Below are 21,667 nucleotides of genomic sequence, written 5' to 3'. Positions count from 1 at the left end.
TACAAAAACAAATTTAAATGATAAATTTTGTCTATAGTAAATGCAGACCAATAACCATAAGCGCATCTGGTGTAGTGGTATCATAGTACCCTCCCACGGTACTGACCAGGGTTCGATTCCCTGGATGCGCATTTTCCTTTATTCTACTTTTTACCAAACAATTTTTATTTAAGATTTTCTATTTAATAATTATTTCTTAATTTTAGGTACTCTAAAATCAAAAATCAAAATAGTGATTGTTGCATTTTTCGTCTCTATTTCATTGTTATTTTTATGAAAGAAAGAGGAACAGATCAGTTGAGTTGTCTAGCCGGAAGAGTAGTGACACTGCTGAAAAGTTTCTGCTTTTCACAAATTCATGTAAAACAAATTCAAGCACAAATCATAATTCACAACCTTCAATCACACACAACAATCGCAGAACACTTAATCACAGCATCTCAATCTCATAACCTTCTCAACTATGTTTCACCTCTCTTCACTCACCTCATTCCAGAACCACATGTTTTCATCTTCAACTTTCTCATCAGAGCCTTCTCTCATTCTCACATCCCTCACACCCCTTTCTCTCTATACTCCCACATGCACAAAAACTCCATCTTCCCCAATAACTTCACGTTCCCTTTTCTTTTTAAATCACTTTCCGACTCACATTACTTCCTTCAATCACAATGTGTTTACACTCATGTTATTAAACTCGGTTATGTTAATGATATTTATGTTAATAACTCTCTTCTTGATGTATATGCTACATGTGGGCGTTTAGAACTTTGTCGCCAACTGTTTGATGAAATGCCTCGGAGAGATGTTGTGTCATGGACTGTAATGATAATGGGTTATCGGAACGGTGGGAAGTATAATGATGCTTTGCTTGTGTTTGAACAAATGCAGTATGCGGGTGTGGTGCCGAATAGGGTGACGATGGTCAATGCTTTGTCTGCTTGTGCTAGCTCTTGTGCTATTGAAATGGGAGTGTGGATAGATGATATGGTGAGGAGGAATGGGTGGGAATTGGATGTGGTTTTGGGGACGGCGTTGATTGATATGTATGTCAAGTGTGGGAGAGTGGAAGAGGGGTTGAAGGTTTTCGGTGATATGAAGGAAAAGAATGTGTTTACTTGGAATGTTATTATTAAAGGGCTAGCTTTGGCTAAGAGTGGTGAGGAGGCTCTTTTGTGGTTTAATAGGATGGAGTTGGATGGAGTTAGAGCGGATGAAGTGACTTTGGTCACGGTTCTTTCTGCGTGCAGTCATTCGGGTTTGGTGAAAAAGGGTCGATTTATCTTTAGTATGTTGGTTGATGGAAAGTATGGATTTTGTCCTAATGTCAAACACTATGCTTGTATGGTTGATCTCCTGGCACGTGCTGGTCAATTGCAGGAGGCTTTTGAGATCATCAAATGTATGCCGTTTGAGCCAACGGCAGCTATGTGGGGATCCTTATTGCTTGGTTCGAAATCTCGTGGTGACTTGGAATTCAGTGAGGTTGCGGCTACAAAATTGGTTGAGTTGGAGCCATATAACACTGCCTATTATGTTCAGCTGTCGAATCTGTATGCAGAGGCGGGAAGGTGGAGCGATGTTGAGAGGATAAGAGGAATGATGAAAGAGAGAGGACTGACTAAGGACTTAGGATGTAGTTCTGTGGAGGTTGAGCATCAAAGGCATGCCAGTGAACTCTTGGCATAGTGCTCACTCTCCCAATATTTTCATGCAGCTTGTAAGTTGACATAGAACACCAACTTAGCAGTTACTTCTGATAGGGAGCTGCTCTGCTACGATATGTATTTATTGATGGATATTGAAGGATGGTACAGATGATAGCTCATTCATTGAGAAAGTAACTCATATGGGGTCAGTATTCCTGTTAAGCTCCTACAGCTGTTGAGCATCCTGAAAATATTGTCATCGATATCAATGAGCTGGTATTAGGTTATTTAGTTTACAAAAACACCATCACTAAATCAACTCGTCATTGCTGGCAAAAGTATGATGTCTTCCTCGTGGTACATGATATAAAATTTAACAGTTGAGATGAAAATCCTAATAAATACTGCATTACTTGAAGGACCTCCACATTAACCGTCAACTTGCACTTTCAGGTGTGTTTTGATTTGTGGGTCATTTGGGCTTGGATATTCTACACATTTTCTCACTCTGACCTTGGATATCTTTTGATGGAATTCTTATTGCATATATTCTCATCAGATTTTATTTTGATCACCGTACCATATGAGAATTTTATAAATGGAAAGCATACTTAGTTATATTTGATGAAACAAAGAAGAGCATAAGTAATGGAATGGTTAAATGACACAAACGTCCCTTCTAGTAATCTCCGCTAAGGTCTCTTTAAATAGATAAACACCACCCTTTTCAACTTAACATTGTTAATTAATTTGATAAACCTAAAAAACACTACTTTTCCATTGACGTAAACAATCCATCTCCAATAAACCACCTAATATTCTTGACATTTTTATTAGTTTTTCAAATCTATTTCATTTATTTCTGTTGTCCTTTATTTCATATATCTCATGTCTGATATGTTGGACAACACAAGTGAACATCATCCCGTTTATAATGAAAACGTCATTTTATCATGACAGCGCCATAATTTACAAGATACTGAGCTATTCACGTGACCTGAAGCGTAATCGCACAAAAAAATGTGAGCGAATGAGAGGCATCAACCTGCAATAGGAAGGGCAGGAAAAGAAACACATAATGAATTAAAAGAAACATGAGAGCACAAAGCAACAAGAATGGAAGATACCCGGTGCTTTGCTTTAGGTGTTGAGCGATGAGAAAGAACAAGACAAACAAAATCCATGAAAATGAAACCGAGGAGAATGGAAAATACTCGGTGCTTTAGGTGTTGTGCCATGCTTCCCATGGTGGAAGAGAGGCGTGGGTGTTATTTCATTTCTTTGAAGGTACTGAAAAGGTGAGTATGAAATTTGGAATCAAAATGAGAAAATGTATAAAATTAGAGTTTTGTTTCATTTCTAACAGCATCTAATGGTAGCTAGTGTATTTCAACTTTTGATGAAAATAGTAGAGGGGTGCACAAAATGATGATAGAAGTGTTGTTAACACATAATCAAAATACGACTAGTATTATACTATTTTTTGTTATAATTGATTTTGTTAAGCATGTTTTTAGAACAACAATGATACTAATTCACTTGATATATTTTTTTTTTTATATCAACGTACTCGTACCTATGCATCATAGATTTTAAAACAACTTTGGAATATATTTGAAATCAACTTTGGAATATGTGCTTATATATATAATTGAATTTTGCACCGATGTTTTAAGGGTTAAATATGTTTTTGGTCCCTATAAATATGTTAACTTTTCGTTTTAGTCCCTCTAAAATTTTCCTTCAACTTTTAGTCCCTATAAAATTTTCAATCACTAATTTTGGTCCCTATTTTTAATTTAATTTTTGTATTTTTTAATGAAATTGTGCAGAAATGTGTAAAATATTCTAAAAAAATTTCCTAAAAAAAATTAGAATTTTTTAACAAAACACAAATTAAATATGAATTTTTAACCTTAAAACATATAAAAATTCATATTAAATTCATGTTTTGTTAAAAAATTCTGAATTTTTTTTGGAGTGATTCTTATAATATTTTGAATTTTTCTGGAAAATTTTATTAAATAATATGAAATCTACATATGATTTTACTTTAAAAGAGGGACCAAAAGTGAAGATTGAAAATTTTATAGGGACTAAAAGTTGAAGGAAATTTTAGAGGGACTAAAACGAAAAGTTGACATATTTATAGGGACCAAAAACATATTTAACCCATGTTTTAATATAGGATTAAATGTACCTTCACCCCTGTAATTTGGGCAGCGAATTCTGGTTGTAACTTTTTTTTTGTTTACAAGAATTAAACTAAAATTCGTCCCAATGGCAAGGGGTAAAAACATATTTTAACCCTTTAATTAATATAGGGCAAATTGCATTGACCTCCCCCGAGTTTTGCCTAAATGTCACTCACACCCCCTCTATTTTGTAAAGTGACACTAACCTCCCTTATTTTGTTTTGAAAGCTACACATACATCCCTTGGAGTTTAACAGTGTTAAATCTCTGTGAAAACAACAACAAAAATATCGTAATAGTGAGACTCATGTCATATCCTAATTTTACTCAGCCGCTACTCTTCTCCTGCCTTTGCAGCTGTGGTGCTCCAAGGTTTCTGATGAAATAACTCCAATAGTGGTGAGCATGTGAGATCTCACGATCACATAGTTGTAGGAGTAGCCTGCAATTATTCTTGGAAGAACAACCAAACAAAACACATGCTTGCTAATTGCTATAATGTGCCATTAATATAGGCGCTTCTTTCGATTTATCCGCTCAATTAGATAAATCAATTCAATTTGGTTGATTTTATTTTTCTTAGAAGATAACATACCAATCATTTTTAAATCAATAGAAGATATTCAATCAACTACACGCATATATATTATTTTTTTAGGTTAAACATGTATCTGGAATTTGAATCAACTTTCTTCAATGCCCTAAATAATAATTAGGATAATATCTGTTTTAGACATTTATGATTTATGGCTTTTAGTAAAACCGGAAGTGATCGGAGAGTATATCTGTTTTAGACATTTATGATTTATGGCTTTTAGTAAAACCGGAAGTGATCGGAGAGTAACCCAGCAAAAGCCAAGATACTAGTTGCCGAATGAAATTGGCAGAACAGACTCACAGTTCTTTGTTTTGTTTTTATCACATGGGGCTAACGGTGTTAACCTTGAATGGATGTAAAAGGAAATAAGGGAGGTTACTGTCATGTTGCAAAATAAAGGGGGTGTTAGTGACATTTTGGCAAAACTTAAGGGAGGTCAGTGCAATTTGCCCATTAATATATATGCCCATGTATTCATCTCTTCGTTCACGGCATTATGTGCTATTTTCAAATATTAGGTGAAGGAAGGAGTTTCCCAAATTATGACTTTAGTGAAGTTGATTCTGAAGTTGATGAGAGTAAAATTCCTTTTAATGAAAGGGTACTTGCCACATTCCATCTAGATTGTAATAAGTGGGGTGTGAGTGTTGAACCATTATCTGGTCCCTGACTAATTTTGGAGCGTACATTTCAATTCTTGAGCTACGTGATCGAATAATGGTAAACTATCTTTCTTTCATTTAAGTTTGTTTAGTTTTTCCAATTCCAAAGTGGAAATCCATTACATTGTTGTTCTAATGTCAGTAATTATATGTTACCAGTATTTGAATTTGACTCAAAAGGGACATTTATCTCATGCATACGCCTCAAATTTTTTTGAAATTATGCCGTACCAACTTGATGAATCAACAGGTGTTTATATTTTCATTAAAATTGTTTTACATATATTGGCTTATTTGTGGAATAACATGAAATTTTTTTTCCCCACTTGCTTTTGAATTACAACAGATCTTATTGATTACGATAGGCTGGAGAAAACTGCTACTGAATTCCGACCAAAGCTCATTGTTGCTAGTGGGTATCCACCAGATATTGATTATTCTCGCATTAGAAAAGTATGTTTATTTTAATCTTTATTATCTGCTTCTATATACAATGTGATTTTATTCTTTGCGATAAACTAGTTGCATCTTTTATGCAACGAAAGATTGCAGATGAAGTAGGTGCTTTTTTTATGATGGATATGACTCATATTATTGGGTTTGTTGCCGAGTCTGTGCTCGCTGATTCATTTGAATTTTGTGATATTGTGGCCACCAAAACCCTCAAGGTTTGCTTTGATATTGGTTTCGGCTTACATTTTTGACTCAAAATGAAATAGAAAAATTCGCATTTGTAAAAATATAATTTTATTTACCTCAAAACTGTGAAATGATTAATTTTTTCTGAAAACCACTTCCTCCAGTCTATAAGAGGTCCAGGAGGTGGTATGATATTCTTCAAGAAAGGTTCCGTGCATGGGGTCGATCTGGAGTCTGCCATTGACAATAATAATTGTTATCCCCGTGCGGAGGTAAATTTGGAATATCCTTTGATCAATTCCTTTCTTTCTAACATGCCCCTATGGAATAAGATGCATTTATCTTCTTTACCTTCCTAGCATGTCATTTTAATAGTGTAGAACTATCTAGGGGGGTCCGCATCTCCACACAATTGGAGGACAAGTAGTTTGCTTCAAGGATGAACAATCACCACACTTTAAAAAATACCAAAAGCAGGTATATGTCAATATCGCTTTTCAACATTGGTTAGAGTTGGGTGTAAACAACTTCCGAACAATAACATTCCTTCATACTATCCTGCAGGTGGTTGCTAACTGTATAGCTCTTGCTAACCGATTAATTGAACATGGATATAAACTGGTTTCTGGTGGTAATGATAATGACATGGTTCTTGTTGATCTTAGGCCATTTGTAATCTTCTTGCTCTCTCTTTTTTTTTTTTTTTGCGTGTCAATAAAATTATAATTATTTCGTCTTCCCCTCCTTAATCCTTAGAAATGGTGCAATAATGTGAATTTTTTTCATAAGTCCGTAGTGTTGTGTATATTACTGACAAGCGAGATTTTGCTTATTGATTTTAGGGTGAATTAAGTAAATGGTCCTTATAAATATCAAAATTTCAATTTTCTTTAGCATTTTTGGGGACAGATTTTTTTTTTACAAGGACTATTCTTAGGGGTGGGACCGGGTCAGGTGTCCGACCAGCGGCGAAGCTAGCAAAAAAATTACGCAAAATCCAACTATAAAGGAACAGTAAAACGAATATGTTAAATCTAAGGATAAAAATGTTTTTAGTCCCATAGATTATACTTTTTTAGGTTTAGTCCTTACAAAAAATTTATTCAATTTTTGTCTCGATTTTTAAAATTTTACAAAAAAAAAAAGTGTTTTTAGTCTTTGTATTTTTTTTTGTGGTGGCCGGGGTTTGAACCCCGGACCTTGCATATATTATGCATTGTCCATACCAACTGAGTTAAGCTCACAAGAACTTAGTCTTTGTATTTTTTTTTTGGTAGTGTTACAAAGTAACGAGACAAAAAGAAAAAGAAAAAAGAGGGAGAGTCAAAATTAAGTTCCAAGCTTATCTCTCAGAATGAGAGATTCCATGCCTGGCGGAGGGCAGTTCCAGCGAGTAGAACACCTTGCATGTGATCCTTCTTTAGCCATAAAATCTGCACACGTATTTTGTTCCCTAAGAACATGCACCAATGTTGTATTACCATTTCCATTTAAAGCATCTCTAATATGAAGGATGTCAGTAGCATAAATGTGCAAGGTATGATCACGACCATCAGTAAGCAGGTCAACTGCTTCCAAACAATCACTCTCACAAATAATGTTGGCATAGCCTTTTAGACTACAAAAATCAAGACCTATCTGGATAACACGTAACTCAGCTAATAATGCATCACCTCCAGCTTCATAGTGAGAAAAACCAGCTATCCAATCTCCATCGTGGTTGCGAACAACACCACCAGCACCTAAACAATCAAAATCTTTGTATTTAATCTCTAACAAAAAATTAAGGACTAAAATCAAACAAAATCTTAAAAACTTAACTTAAAAATCGCAAGTGTTGTAGAGACTAAAAATATATTTAATCCGAAATTCAATCAAAAATATATTTAATCCGAAATTCAATCAATACATAAAAAGTCATAATAATTTTTTACTTATATGAAATGTAAATTATAGTAACACCAAAAGATATAATTGTCAATAGCTATATAAAAAAGTTGGGTAAAATGCATTTCAAAAAGCCAATTTTATCCATAGTTGGCCGTTTACTAAATAGATTAATAATGTTTTTCCGATGTAAACAAATAGATTATTTGCAAGAAACTCAATGTCCATTTAATTTGTTTATGACTATTGTCTCATGTAGTAATATTTTTACTTTCTTACTTATGTTAATTTTCGACAACTGAATTTATTTGGGGTAACTCAATGTTTATTATTTAGGGTAGCCGGATATAAATTTATACCAACCAATTGAAGAATAATATATTTTTTGGGGTAGCCAAGGCTACCCCATGGCAAGGAAAGGTTGCGGCTCTGTGTCCGACAGTGGCCTATAGCCTAGTCTATTTAAAGTCTAGCTCGTCTCAGCTCATTTACTAAAAACGCTAGGCCTAAGCTTTTTATAAAGTCTGTTTAATTAAATAGGCGAGACTAAGACTTACAAAAAAGCCTATTAAGTCTATCAGGCCGGCCTATTAAGTTTTTTTATATATAATATCTCTTCCATTATTAATATTGTTGAATTAATTTTTATAAACTTAATTCTTCATGTTATTTTGTTATTTAGTAGCAGACATATTCATGTGTTTTAGGCCTTCATAAGATTTGGTCTATTTAGTAGTAGACTTGAAGGTGTGGTTAGGCATTGGTGTAAAATAGATTTTTTGGCTTCATCGGACCTTCAAAAAAGTCAGGCTAGTCTTTAAAAATGAGCCTATGACAGGTAATAGGTCAGACTCAGATCTATATTTTTTGAAGTAGGCTAGACTTAGGCCTTAAAAAGCCCAGTTGGCCTAACCCACTTCCAACCCTAAGTTTATATTGATGGGAAGTTCTACAAGGACTGACGGAAAATTTTACATGGCTAAAAAAGTTGATTTTTTTTATAGAGACCAAAAATGAAATTCTAGATATTTATGATCATTACTTAATTTACCCTTGATCTTATGCTTTTTTAGTGCCCTGTATTTCATATTAATCAACATCACATCCTTCAGGGTATTGATGGAGCTCTCGTGGAGAAAGTTATCAACATGGCTCACATAATGGTCAACAAGAATTTAGTGTCGGGTGAGTGACTTGCAGTATTCCGAATTGCATTATGTAGGGGCCGAGGTTCAAACCTCGGATTTCCAACTTATTCATCATAAATGATGAATTTCAAGCCACTAGGTTGCATGACAAGAAAAGAAAAGAATAAACACCCCTTATTTTGCATGTTTGCTTTTTTTTTTTTTGTCAAAACTTTTTCTTTAGTATTATTTACTAACATGTGCTAATTACAAAGGTGACAAGAATGCCCTCGTTTCTGACGGCATTTCCATTGGGACAGAAGCAATGACAGTAAGAGGATTTGGTGAGAAAGAAGTTGAACTAATAGCAGACTTAATTCACGAGGGTGTGCTAATAAGTCTCGAAGCAAAAAGTTTGGTCTCGGGATCTACGGTTCTAGATTTTATGAATGTTGTGCTATCGCCTGAATTTTCTTTGGGAGACAAGGTTTCAGATTTATGTAGGAAAGTTCAAGCTCTTGCTCCTCCGTCTCGAAGCAAAATGTTTGGTCTTGGGAACTATGGTTTAAGATTTTATGAATTTTGTGATTCTGATATCGCCTGAATTTTCTATGGGAGACAAGGTTTCAGATTTTGCATAGGAAAGTTTAAGCTCTTGCCTCTCAGTATCCTATTCCTGGAGTCTAATCCTATTTGTCTTGAAAATATTCATGACACTGATTACATGTTTTATTCGTGTTGCTGTTTGTTTAAACATAAATGTTATTGTTAAAACCTATTGTGACAAGCTAAAGCTGTCAAAGACAGCACATTATTACGGTCCAAATACTCTTTCTTTTTTCTTTTTTACTATTTTTTATGTTTTAGCCTTTCTCCATATGCGCCATGCTTAAGGGTGCGTTTGTTTCAAGTTATATTTGTAGATTCCTGGGAATAAAACGATAGGAATACATATGCCTATGTTTGTTACAAGTTTACTAAATTTTATTCCCGGGTATAAAACGTTCCTGGGAATAGAAAAATTTTCCCAAAGAAAAGGGTGGGAATAAAGTTCCCATGGAGATGGGAATAAATTCATGAGTAATTTCCTATTATAATTCCTATTTTTATGGTTCCCAGGAATATTATAGTGTTAAACAAACATCTTTTTTCTAAATACCTTGGAATAAAATTCCCATCTTTATGTTCCAAGGAATATTATTCCTAGGAATGAATTTGGTAAACTTGAAACAAACACACGTTTTTTTTTTTTTTAACAACTAGTAATAAACTTGGCCTTCCGCACGTGTCACATAATATTGCAGTAATCATATAAAAATAATTACAATGTTAATATTGTCAAATGTTTAAAGATATTAAATGAAAATTATCAACATTAATATGTTTCTATTAAATATTTTTTTATATTAAATATTTGAATCGCGTATGTTAGTGAATTTTTTTTTCTTATGTACGCGAAAACAAATTTTTATATACATATATATGAGAAAATCAATACAATAAATTTTTTAAAACTCGTGATAATTTTCAAAATATCAATATTAATAATATAATGTTTCTATTATATAACTTTTTATCTTACATGCAAAATACTGTTCAATGTTTGCATCCCAATTGTTGCAGATTTTATGCGTTTTATCTGCAAAAATAATTTTTTATGTAAATATATGAGAAAGATGATATGATAAAATTGTAGAAGCTCATTAATATAGTCAAAATATAAACATTAATATAGTGTTTCTATTGAATAATTTTTCTATTTTATATGCAAAACATTGTTCAATGTTTATACTGCATTCATTGCTTCTATTAAATAACTTTTTTATTTAATATGCATAACACCGTTCAATGTTTGCACTGCATCCGTTGCAGATTTTATGTGTTTTATATGCAGAAACAATTTTTTATGTAAATAAATGAGAAAGTTGATATGATAAAATTTTGGAAACTCATTAATATTGTCAAAATATAAACATTAATATAGTGTTTCTATTAATAATTTTTTATTTTATATGTATAACACCGTTCAATATTTGCACCGCACCCGTTGCAGATTTTGTGTGCTTATATATGCATAAATAATTTTTGTTGTACATACATGAGAAAATCGATATGATAAAATTTTGGAAGCTCAAGACTATTTCATCAATGTAGTGTTTCTATTAAATAACTTTTTATTTTAAATTTTATATTTAACGATATGTGAGATTTTCAATAGATAAAATTTTATGTGCATATATTAGAAAATCGATATGATAAAATTTTATGTACATATATGGAAACATCATATGTAATTATTATGATAATATATTGCCTTTTAAAAAGGACAGTTATGAAATTTTGTTGGATTTCGATTTTAATATATTGTTTTTTTAAAATAATTTTTTTATATATTGTTAGTAAATTAAAAAAAGAAATAATATTTTAAAATTAAAAGTATGGGAAAAAATTATTAATTTTGCATAAAAAAAACAAATATCAATGGAAATTTGTTATATCCACCTATCTTTTGGAAGTGCAAATTTGTTACAATTTTTTTGTAAAGAAAAATTGATTACACCCTTTTGTTTTTAATTAAAAAACAAATAATGTTTTTCTGAAGAAAAAAACAAATAATTGTTTTTAAAGTATTACAAAGACTTATTAATTTTGAATCCCATAAAACAAATATGCGTGTAAATTTGTTGTATCTGTCGATAGTTCCATAATATTTGTTTTTAAGTCATTCTAAAAAAATTAAAAAAACAAATAAATTGATTCCATAGTTATCCGTGAAAAATTGTTAGATTTGTGATGACCATTATCCATAATTTTTTTAACAAATTAATTAATTTCATAGTTAACCAGTGAAAATTCTTTACTTGTGATGACCATTATCCATAACTAAAATTTTATTTAAAAATAAAACAATTGAATTAAATTTTGCAAAATGATGATTATGCACGTAAAATTAAGGAGATCATGAGTTTTAAAGAGAACGATTATAAAATTTTGATGTACTTCGATTTTTATATATTGTTAGTAGATTTTACATTTCCTTAAAAATTATGTCTTCTGCAAGCTATTCTCGACACACCACTCATTGCAAGAAGTTCAGAATGATAAAATAGTGTGGATGATGGAACGTAACGGGAGGTATACTGTTAAGACTGGTTATAAACTTGTTATGATGGAGTTGTTAGATACTGATCGGTTCTATGTTGAAGGAGAGTGGCATAGAATTTGGAATGTGAATTCCCCTCAAAAAGCACGTAATTTGTTATGGAGGATTTGCAGAGGGTGTGTTCCAACGTGTCTCCGACTACAATCACGACATGTACAATGTGAGGTGAGATGTCCCTGGTGTGATACGGATGTTGAGGATGATTGGCATGCTTTTGTGGGTTGTATGGTGGCGCATGAGAGTTGGTATTGTGCAGGCCTTTCGACTGTGCTGCAACCGCGAGTTGGAACTGTGAGCAGTTTGGCAGATTTTGTTTTTGATATATGTCGTTCCGAAAGCCAAGACATTGCTGGTCGGGTGGCTTCACTTCTTTGGCAAATTTGGGCTGCACGTAATGATGTCATTTGGAATGCCGCTCATCATACTTCAACAAGCATTGGGAGGACGGCACTAGATGCATGGCAGCAATGGCAGGAGGTTCATAAACATCCCGCACAACCGGTAGTGCAACACGGGTAGAATAGAGTGCAAGGTAACAACTCAGTTTGGGAGAAACCACGCGAGACATGGTTGAAGTGCAATGTGGATGCCGCGTTTCATGACCGTAACCATATTACATCTTTTGCGTGTTGTGTTAGAGACTCCCGCGGGCAATTTATTCAGGCTCAAACGAAATGGCAGCGGGCAAATATGACTGTTTTGGAGGGGGAGGCAGTTGCCTTACTCGAGGCTCTTCATTTTGCTGATGCGAACAGATGGGACCGAGTTGTCTTCGAGTCCAACTCATCTACTCTAGTGGAAGCTCTATCGTCTCCGTGCCAGGGTGATTCGGAATTTTATGCTATTGTTTCTAGTATTATTTATCAGTTATCTTTACATTCCAACTTCGAGGTGAAGTTTGTTAGGAGACAAGCGAACATGGTTGCTCATAGTTTAGCTAGGGCGGCCTGTTCTTGGGTTAGTCACCGTATTTTTGATTCTTATCTTTCTTGTATTGAACATTGGATGATTAATGATAATAGTTAACTTTGTTTCGGTCTAAAAAAATTATGTCTTCTGCTGTTGATGTTCAAGTTACTTCCTAGAGATACTTTTCTAAAAGCAAAGCTTTTCCAAGGCTTTATATATTACTCCCTCCGGTCCTTATTATAAGAAAAAGTTGACTTTTTAGGTTCATAGAATAATTAATGTATCTTATTGTAAATATAGACTAGATACATCACATACACAATGAACCAAAAAAGTCAATTGTTTCTTATAATAAGGACCGGAGGGAGTATTACATTTTGATGATGTAATGGAGAGAGAGTGTTATATTATAGCTCAGCTTCATGTGATGTATTAACGTAGTAAAACAAACAGAGTGAACCAATGATTAAATATTTGCATGCAACCGAACTCGATTAAATGCATATGATCCTATTTCTATTATGCCCCTAAACTGTTTCCAACACTCAGTCAGAATTAAAGTGATTATAACCCTAAAGATTAACCAAGATCCCCAACTCAGGAACACGTTCATACGCAATTTAGATCAACTAATGTATACTTTGGCAATTTACTCTATTTTTTGTGGCCCAAAAACCACCCCCCTTTTTTCAATCCTTTAACTCAGGGCGTCCTCTATGGTGCACAAGTTAAATATGCCGCTCACCGGACGCAAGTGAGTTCATCCTACTTTTGATTGTATCGTATCTCTACCTCCATCAACTAGTCTCTCTTAGTTACAATCAATCTTTGGCCCGACCCCACCTGTGACCTGCCGTATCCCACCATGGAAGTTGTCAATCATTCGACAAAAACCGCCCCATGCTTTATCATGACGTAAAAAAAATTCATTTTTGGGTTGAAAGGAATTGATAAGTTGTTAGGAAAGTGTATGCTTGCTTCACCACAGCTTTCAATATTTATAAGTTAGGTGGCATTTAGTTTGGACCACCAATTACATTGGCCCAACTTGCACCACTATAATGACCTATTATTGCAGGTTTTTTCAAGTCAAAAAGTACAATGGACTACTATAAGATGTAAACATGGGATTAAATCTTTTATTCATTAAATTAATAAAAATAAGGTGAATTCTAAGATGTAAACATGATTTTTAAGGTGAGATCAATTAAGACTCGTCTCTCTCTTGCAGCAACTACCACTACTACCACCGAGTTGACTCATTTTTCTTTTTATAATCTGAGTTGACTCAGTAAAATCATTTTGGACAAAAACAACAGGAAAGATAAAACTATGGATCTTCGCTGTTTCTGCACATCACTATTCACCACTGCATCATCATTGTCACTATTTCACCATCACCTCTATATCTTGACAGAGGAGGTTTACAGTTTACCATAGCAACACCAAAACTAAACATTTCATTTTTCGTTTGTTTAATTCAAAATGTGAACTTGTTTTCAATTTTAAAATTTTGGAATCAATTTGTCCTCATCGCAATTTCAATCTTGACACCCATTTCTAAGTTTCTCTCAAAAAAGTACAAAAATCTTCTAAAAACATTAGAGAAAGTTGTTATTGGTGTTGGATTCTATAAAGAAGGGTACAAATAAGATGATGCTGGTGTTGTGATTCAGATCCATTATTTGGACATCGTTTATGATGAAGATGTAATGAAGGGAAATTCAGCTGTGAAGATGAAATTGAGTTGAGTGGTAATAGTGACCAAGCCATGATGATCAATCAAAGCTTAAGAAGATGGTGGTGGTGGGTGATGAATTGAGGAAGAAGATGAAAGAAGAGAGTTCTGTACGTGAGCCCAGAAAAATGAAAATAAACTTCCCTACAACAAGGTGCATGTGAGCCAAGGATAACTAGTAACCTACCAAAAAGGTAGCCATCACTAAATCCAAACCGTTACAATATTTTAAGAGTATATCAAAGGCTAATATTGAACTGGTGCAAGTTGGACCAATGTGATTGGTGGTGCAAACTAAATGTCTATAAGTTAAAGATTTAGTGCATTATATAATTACAATATTACAATGGAAGCAACTAGTCGACACAGAGTAAACAATAACGGTGTCAGCGTTACTTCAACCACCATCTATTAATAATTACACTCTCGATCTATTTCTATTATTATTACACGGTGAATATTCCTGTAGAATAACCCTAACTAAAAGATAAGCGTCAAATGCTACAGGATTTCATCTCAAAAAGCAGTTTCTGGAATTAAAATGTTGTGATGTTCCAGCTGGGTCATTTCCCCTCCATTCGCTGCATCAAATTGGCATCTATAGAAGCTGCACAGAATAATCAAATGTAAATCATTAAGATCATATAACATAAACATAAACATTCACCTTTATTTGGGATACCCAAAAAAAAAAAATGCCCAATGCATTTAGGAAAGGATTTATCTAAAGAGGCACAAGACTAATCCAACCCACGTGAACAAAATTATATGTGGAACACCTAATTCTTTTGTTAGGATTATAACATAAAGGGAAACTGAGATTGTTAAAGCAGTTAATAGCTGTTATAGAAGTTAGTTAGTTAGTTAGCTGGTTAGTTAGCTGAGATTGTTAGAGAAAGTATGTGTAAAAATAAGAGAACACAAAGGGTAGACAGCACCTTTGAATATCGTCTTTGTGAATAGAGTATTCTCTATTGTGAAGGGGAAACTGGAAAATATTCTCTCTTATTCTATCGTATTTCTTAAATAAAGTGTTCCTTCTATTTCATTCAATTCTTGTAGTCGAATAATCTCAGAGCTAACTTCTCAATTGAATCGTCAAGATAAATTTGGGACAGTATTACATTAAATACATTATGATCTTAACTCAGAAAAAAACTAAAGGTGACCACACCCGTATTCAGTCACTCTCTTTTCAGACAAGCTCAATTTAGAGCAACTTTTTCCATATTACATTTCATGTTATCTTGAAATTAGAAAGTATGAGACAGTAGTAGCAAACAAAACAAAAAAATTGGTTCACATGGTCATTCTTCAAATCCTCAACTCAGTAGTACTTAAAGTAATAACATAGATCAATTTTTTTACTATTAATAGAACTGACAGTGTCTTATATTAATAGAATAGCTATCATCTAAAAGACTAAAACTTATATACAAGATATATTTTTTGTCATTTCCTCGTATCATACCTTCCATCCATGCCAAGAATTATGACTGTATTCTTTTGTAGACCAAAAGCAACTGTGTACTGAGTACCCTCATGCAAGTGAAACCGAGCAACTGACCACTCTGAATTGAAATACTTGGGCAACACTCCTGAAGGCGCAGAGTAACACTCATCAACAGGAAAAAAGAGAATTGAATTGACACTAATTCTCTTTGCAAATGAGAAGAAGAAGAAGAAGAAGAAGAAGAAGAAGAAGAAGAAGAAGAATCATAAAAGGAAAACATGAGCATCTCCAACACATTCAGTTAACAAATAGAAAGAAATAGTCAACAACAACCAAGTCTTATCCTGCTAAATAGGTTGTCAAATAGAAAGAAATACTCTTCAAGTTGATAAAAAAGCAACAAAATATTTTACCTTTAAATTTAATGAAGGAGCGAGATGAGCTAGAAGGGGCAATGGCAGCATCTGAACTAGACGAACCTTGTGATGTTTCATTCTCAGGAACACCACTTGAATTAACCTTAAGGCTAAAAACATGGACAGTACCCTTATCACTTGAAACTGCTAACCAGTGAGCCGTGGAAGAAAACGCCAAACTATATATCTCTGCTGCATTTGCACCCCTTCTAACCTAAAATCCACATCCAAGAAATTCACACAGAAAAACCAAAATGTCTCAATAGCCCACACATAAAAATCAAATCTTCACACCATAGGACATAAATAAGACAACAGATATAGACATTAAACCTTAATAACATCTAATCCAACAAAAGAAACATAACTAATTATCAAGAAACGCTAAACAAATGAAAGTAAGAGCAATTAGCACATACTTCCTGAAGTAGCGTGCCGCTATCAGTATCATAAATCCGAATGAGCGTACCCTTGACACTGGCAGTTGCGATTAACTGTCCATCAAGCGTGAGAGCAAACGAAGCAATTCTCGAATCATGAGCAGAAATAAACTTAGTTTTCTTCTGTGCAAAATGTTCAACACGAATCTGACCCTTATGCAAACCAGGACAAGCAAGAACGAGAGAATCAGACACATGAGAAACTGAACATAAACCCTTAGGGTTAGCAATAGTTTCAATCTGATGCAACAGCTTCAAATCAGCGAAATTATAAACAAATATCTTCTGCTCCACCACCACAACTATCCGATCACGACGCAATCGAACGCCACGAACGGCGGCACGGAAGGAGAGTTCACCGATGCAAGTACCTTGATGATCATCCCAGATCATGACTTTGTTAGGAGGATACTGAGGGTGGGAGCCACCACCAACAAGTGCTAAGATATTGCAGCGGAAAAGCATCTCAACGTGAGCAATTCCTCCACCGCCGAATTCGCGGCGGAAGAGTTCGCGGAATGGGTCGCAGTTGTAGATGCGGAAGCCGTTGTCTGTGGCGGCGGCGAAGCAGGCGTGGTCTTGGTTAAAGGAGAGTTGAAGAAGCGACGGAGGCAGCGGCGGTGTGGTGGTGGCGGAAGGGGATTGAGGTTGGGGAGACATAAGGGAATCAAAATCAAGGGTTTGAGATTGATCAGGATGGAAATTAGGGTTTGGAATTGAAATAGAATTGGGATTATTATTATTATTAGGGTTAGAATTAGTAGGCCAAGGGGGTGAAGGAGAAGCAGGAAGAGTGGCCATTGAAGTTGAAGTGAGATTGATTCGAAGCTTTGTTCTCCCGCTAAGTATGCAAACTGCTATCACTGTGGTGTTCAGTTACCAAGAAGAAGAAGGATATAGTCAAAAAAAAAAAAAAAATGAAAAGTAGTAAAAAATTCGCCGTTGCCGGGGATCGAACCCGGGTCACCCGCGTGACAGGCGGGAATACTTACCACTATACTACAACGACTTGATGTTAACGTTGTCGTTCCTTTCATTCATAACCCATCCACATGCTTTTAGAGGTGAATCAGGTAAACTTAAATGTTTGAATATTGCATGTCTAATGAATTTATTTTTATTAATCCAAGTATAAATTAAATAAAAAAATTGGCCTACATCTTTGCATAATCATCTATCTTCGTTGTGGTTAGTTAATCCAATTATGGTCAAGTTCAAGGAAATGATTTAACATGCATTGAAGAAAAGAAGATGTGATTGTTCTGCAAACATTCAAATAAATTATTCATGTTGTTTCTGCCACAACAAGCAAAGAATTGTTCAATGTGTAATTCATTTGAAACTGTTAAGTATAATTAGATATGTGCAACCAATTACATAAATCACATACTAAGGGTAATAATTGCACTATACTAAGAAATTAAAAAATTTGAGAAACCTCAAAATCCAGATAAAAACCTTCATTAATTAGTTCTTTTTTATTGAGGGTGTATTAATTAGTTCTTTCCCTACAATGTTTGCTTCGTCTACCACACCCAATGTTGTCTACCACACCCATGAAAGGTGATTCATATAAACAACAATTGGTAACACAAGTGTGTTTATTTACAAATATATGTCTATAATTATAATTATGTTTATTTTTTAGAGATAAGATAAGGTTGACAACAAAAAAGTAAGAATCATTTCTTTCAGAAAAAACATCTCTATCTTTCAGAAAAAACATCTCTAGTTTGATGTGTTTGTCGTAAATACAAAATCGGAACAGTTGAAAATTATTCCATTATTATTAGATTATTAGATACATTAAAAGAAGGTGGATACAGTATGCATATCATTTAATTTAACTGATATAGTGATAATTTATTTATATTTATATTTACTCTCTCCGTTTCAAAATGAGTGTCGCTTTAGCAAAAAAAATTGTTTCAAAATGAATGCCACTTTCGGTTTTCAATGCAATAATAACTTTTTCTTTTCAATTGTACCATTCAATTAATACTATGTTACACTACTTCCAAAGTATTGTTTTTTCTTTAATGAAAAACAAACCAATAGTTGATTAGGATAATTTGGTAAAATTGCTATGACATTTGACTAATTTATTCCATTCCTTAATATGTGTGTAATTGGCTAAAACGACACTCATTTTGAAACGGAGGGAGTATATCTTTTACATAAAGGAAAGCTTTGTCATTACACATTCAAAATGCAGTCTTTCTCACTGTTTGAGCATCGTTCAGGTACCTAATAGGTACCCCCAATGTGGAAAAAAAATTGGGGGTCTCATAAGATCCAGAGTCTAACTTAAGACCCCCAATTTTAAGTGGATCTCACACTACTTTTCAATAAAATAATCATTATTTAAATTGCTTTTGTTGCTTTTCATTAATAAATAGTTATTGGTGGGACCCATTTAGACCTTTTGATAGAGGATCTCCATGGGAGTGGTTGAGTACCTATTAGGTGCTATTATTAAAAAATAATAAAAAAGTGATGTGTACATGTGAGACTCATTTAAGACCTCAAATGTGAGGGTCTCCATTGTGGATGTTCTAAGGCCTCCATAGAAAAATGTGTATAAGAAGAGTTTGAAGCTAGGGGTTACAAATGGTATGTAAATGTGTTTTGGCCTTAAATTAATGGCCAGTTACTACACTTCATATGATGATGTGTTTGTTGTCCGGGTTACTCATACAACAATTACATATGTGATTGTTTTCAATGTTAATGTTTGTGTCGAGGATAACTACTTGAATGTCTCGTTTAATAGATTTGAAAGCTGGTTCACAACCATGATACCATTATTTTAATTATAAAAAAAAAAAAAAAAAAGAATAATGATATTATTACTATACTTTCATTCATGCGCAGGAGCTTGTCTATACCATCTTGAAACACAAAGAGGAATGGGCATGACCACATTTCTATTTGTTTGGTACTCATGGATTCAACTTCATTGCCTATTGATGTTGATCAACGCTGTTATAAATTTTTCGGCATATAATTTTATTGACGATGAATACGTTACAACTCAAGGTACAAATCACAATTGAAAGTAATTTAAAACTTAATTTTCAAAAATTGCATGATGTGTATGATATAATTAAATATCTTGAAATAACCAAGTTATTTTTTTTAATTGAAATCAACAAGTTAGTGATTAAATATCGATGAAATGTTTTTGTGTTTAACTTAACATTAACATGAAGCTGTTTTATAGGATTAAAATCATATTCAATATAAAATTTTAATATCTTTTTTCTGGCAAGACTAGAAAATTAGAAAAATACCTTATCTTATACTACATTATAATAACATCAAAGTTTGGTTGAGAGAAGAGTGGTGAGAGATAGTGTGTTGAGTGTCTATGATAAAACTATGTTTCTCATTTAATCTAATGGTTAAAAGCAACTTTCCCGTGGTGGAAAACTTTTGTCTTTTCCCATATTAAATGCCACCTTGATGGATTTTTTTTTTTTGTTACACCTTGATGGATTTGTTAAACCTAGAAATTTCTTACTTACACAAAAAAAAGATGACATGAAATTTCTATCGTAATTGCAAAATTGTTTTTCTAGTGTTTTGCTTGGAAGGGATTCAATTGTCGAACACTTATGGAGAAGACTTATTTGAATGAGAAGTGTTACTTGAACAACCATTTGGTTGACAATTTATGGGACAACCATAACCATAATTTACAAAGAAAGTATTTGCACGAAAACCAAAACAATAGAGAGATAAAGTAAAAAATAATGTGAGTATGAGAGAGAAATTTGTTGTAAAATGGATGGTCAAATATCATTTCTCTATTTAAATTTGGGGAATTAGTCACTTTAGTCCCTGAATGGGAAATAAGTAATCACTTCAGTCCCTGAATGCAGAGAAATTGCAAAACAGTCCCTGAATGTAGACTCTGTTGGTCAATTTCATGAACTAAAGTGACTAACGGTGTCTACATTCAGGAACTAAATTGACTAACGGAGTCTGCATTCGAGTATTAAATTGACTAACAAAGTATACATTCAGAGACTATTCTACAATTTATCTGTATTTAGGGATTAAAGTGCCGACTCATTTTCTATTCAGGGACTAAAGTGACTAATCTCCCATTTAAATTTGCATTGGATGAAATGTGTGATTTTGTTGAGACATCAGACATGTTAACACAACAACAATAAAATAATTTTTTCTTTAAGTGAAATTATAATTTCCTTAAAAAAAAAGTGAAATTATAATTGAAATAAAATGATTTTGGCATAAAATGAAGGGTTAATTATGTTTCTAGTCCCTATAAAATAGCGACCTTGTAAGTTTAGTCCTTACTTAATTTTAATAGCATTTTTAGTCCCTATAAAAAAAATTTACTTATAATTTTAGTCCCTGCTAAAACAAAGTTTGATTAATTATCCTTAAACTCGTAAATTTTTGAACGATTTTTTTGAGACAAGATTAGAACACTATGAAAGGTTCGTTTACTAAAATTTAGAATTTTCAGACATGAAATGAATTAAATATGAATTTTTTAAAACGACAAAAGTTAAAGATAAAAAGTAATAAAATCTGGATGTAGAAATCAAATTTTGCGATAATTTTTTGCGGATGAACTTTTAGTAATGTTCTAAACATGTCTGCAAAAAATTGTTCAAAAATTTAAGAGTTTAAGCATAAATTAAACAAATTTGAATTGAGTATGGACTAATACTCAGGGCAAAAAAACAAAATTAGGGACTAAAAATGCTATTAAAATTAAGTAAGGACTAAACTTACAAGGTCGCTATTTTATAGGGA

General features: G+C 33.3%; 4 protein-coding genes, 2 non-coding genes and 1 pseudogene across 7 annotated transcripts; 4 read left to right on the top strand and 3 right to left on the bottom strand.

Moving 5' to 3' along the window:
- The first annotated feature begins 60 nt into the window (after positions 1-60).
- Positions 61-131, top strand: TRNAG-CCC (transfer RNA glycine (anticodon CCC)). The gene has a single exon. It is a non-coding gene; the product is annotated as a tRNA-Gly (tRNA).
- Positions 132-235: 104 nt separating this feature from the next.
- Positions 236-2,067, top strand: LOC146911012 (pentatricopeptide repeat-containing protein At5g43790-like). Its single transcript, XM_085723690.1, has one exon. The coding sequence runs from the start codon at positions 274-276 to the stop codon at positions 1,687-1,689; it is 1,416 nt and encodes a 471-aa protein (XP_085579816.1). The 5' UTR covers positions 236-273; the 3' UTR covers positions 1,690-2,067.
- A 2,789-nt stretch (positions 2,068-4,856) lies between these two features.
- On the top strand, positions 4,857-8,514 carry LOC146911011 (serine hydroxymethyltransferase 3, chloroplastic-like; annotated as a pseudogene). The gene is made up of 7 exons (XR_015017805.1): positions 4,857-5,162; positions 5,264-5,354; positions 5,451-5,557; positions 5,650-5,772; positions 5,908-6,015; positions 6,134-6,220; positions 6,308-8,514. The product of XR_015017805.1 is annotated as a serine hydroxymethyltransferase 3, chloroplastic-like (transcript).
- LOC146911010 (uncharacterized) lies at positions 7,073-8,718 on the bottom strand. Its single transcript, XM_085729483.1, has 2 exons — positions 8,682-8,718; positions 7,073-7,485 (listed from the first exon to the last, which is right to left on the bottom strand). Exons 1-2 carry the CDS (start codon positions 8,716-8,718, stop codon positions 7,073-7,075), a joined length of 450 nt encoding a protein of 149 aa, XP_085585609.1.
- Positions 8,719-11,875: 3,157 nt separating this feature from the next.
- On the top strand, positions 11,876-12,439 carry LOC146911009 (uncharacterized). The gene has a single exon (XM_085729482.1). The coding sequence runs from the start codon at positions 11,876-11,878 to the stop codon at positions 12,437-12,439; it is 564 nt and encodes a 187-aa protein (XP_085585608.1).
- A 2,409-nt stretch (positions 12,440-14,848) lies between these two features.
- Positions 14,849-17,743, bottom strand: LOC146911008 (autophagy-related protein 18a-like). Its single transcript, XM_085723689.1, has 4 exons — positions 16,856-17,743; positions 16,434-16,650; positions 16,039-16,165; positions 14,849-15,174 (listed from the first exon to the last, which is right to left on the bottom strand). Exons 1-4 carry the CDS (start codon positions 17,675-17,677, stop codon positions 15,084-15,086), a joined length of 1,257 nt encoding a protein of 418 aa, XP_085579815.1. The 5' UTR covers positions 17,678-17,743; the 3' UTR covers positions 14,849-15,083.
- A 70-nt stretch (positions 17,744-17,813) lies between these two features.
- Positions 17,814-17,885, bottom strand: TRNAD-GUC (transfer RNA aspartic acid (anticodon GUC)). Its single transcript has one exon. It is a non-coding gene; the product is annotated as a tRNA-Asp (tRNA).
- Between the last annotated feature and the right edge of the window lie 3,782 nt (positions 17,886-21,667).

Source organism: Medicago sativa, chromosome 7 (genome assembly GCF_051527215.1).
Source record: "Medicago sativa cultivar Bolivia chromosome 7, Bolivia_mono, whole genome shotgun sequence".
NCBI lineage: Eukaryota > Viridiplantae > Streptophyta > Magnoliopsida > Fabales > Fabaceae > Medicago > Medicago sativa.
This window is presented reverse-complemented; position numbering and strand designations above follow the sequence as displayed.

What these genes read in the sequence shown, in the direction of transcription:
- LOC146911008 (XM_085723689.1), bottom strand. Translation starts at nt 17,677, where the DNA reads ATGGCCACTCTTCCTGCTTCTCCTTCACCCCCTTGGCCTACTAATTCT. An exon ending in GCGGCACGCTACTTCAGGAA is followed by an intron (nt 16,651 to 16,855) that starts GTATGTGCTAAT and finishes TGTGGATTTTAG; the next exon opens with GTTAGAAGGGGTGCAAATGC. An exon ending in ATTCTTGGCATGGATGGAAG is followed by an intron (nt 15,175 to 16,038) that starts GTATGATACGAG and finishes TATTCTGTGCAG; the next exon opens with CTTCTATAGATGCCAATTTG.
- LOC146911010 (XM_085729483.1), bottom strand. Translation starts at nt 8,718, where the DNA reads ATGAAATACAGGGCACTAAAAAAGCATAAGATCAAGG. An exon ending in AAAAAAGCATAAGATCAAGG is followed by an intron (nt 7,486 to 8,681) that starts GTAAATTAAGTA and finishes TTGATTGTTTAG; the next exon opens with GTGCTGGTGGTGTTGTTCGC.
- LOC146911012 (XM_085723690.1), top strand. Translation starts at nt 274, where the DNA reads ATGAAAGAAAGAGGAACAGATCAGTTGAGTTGTCTAGCCGGAAGAGTA.
- LOC146911009 (XM_085729482.1), top strand. Translation starts at nt 11,876, where the DNA reads ATGGAACGTAACGGGAGGTATACTGTTAAGACTGGTTATAAACTTGTT.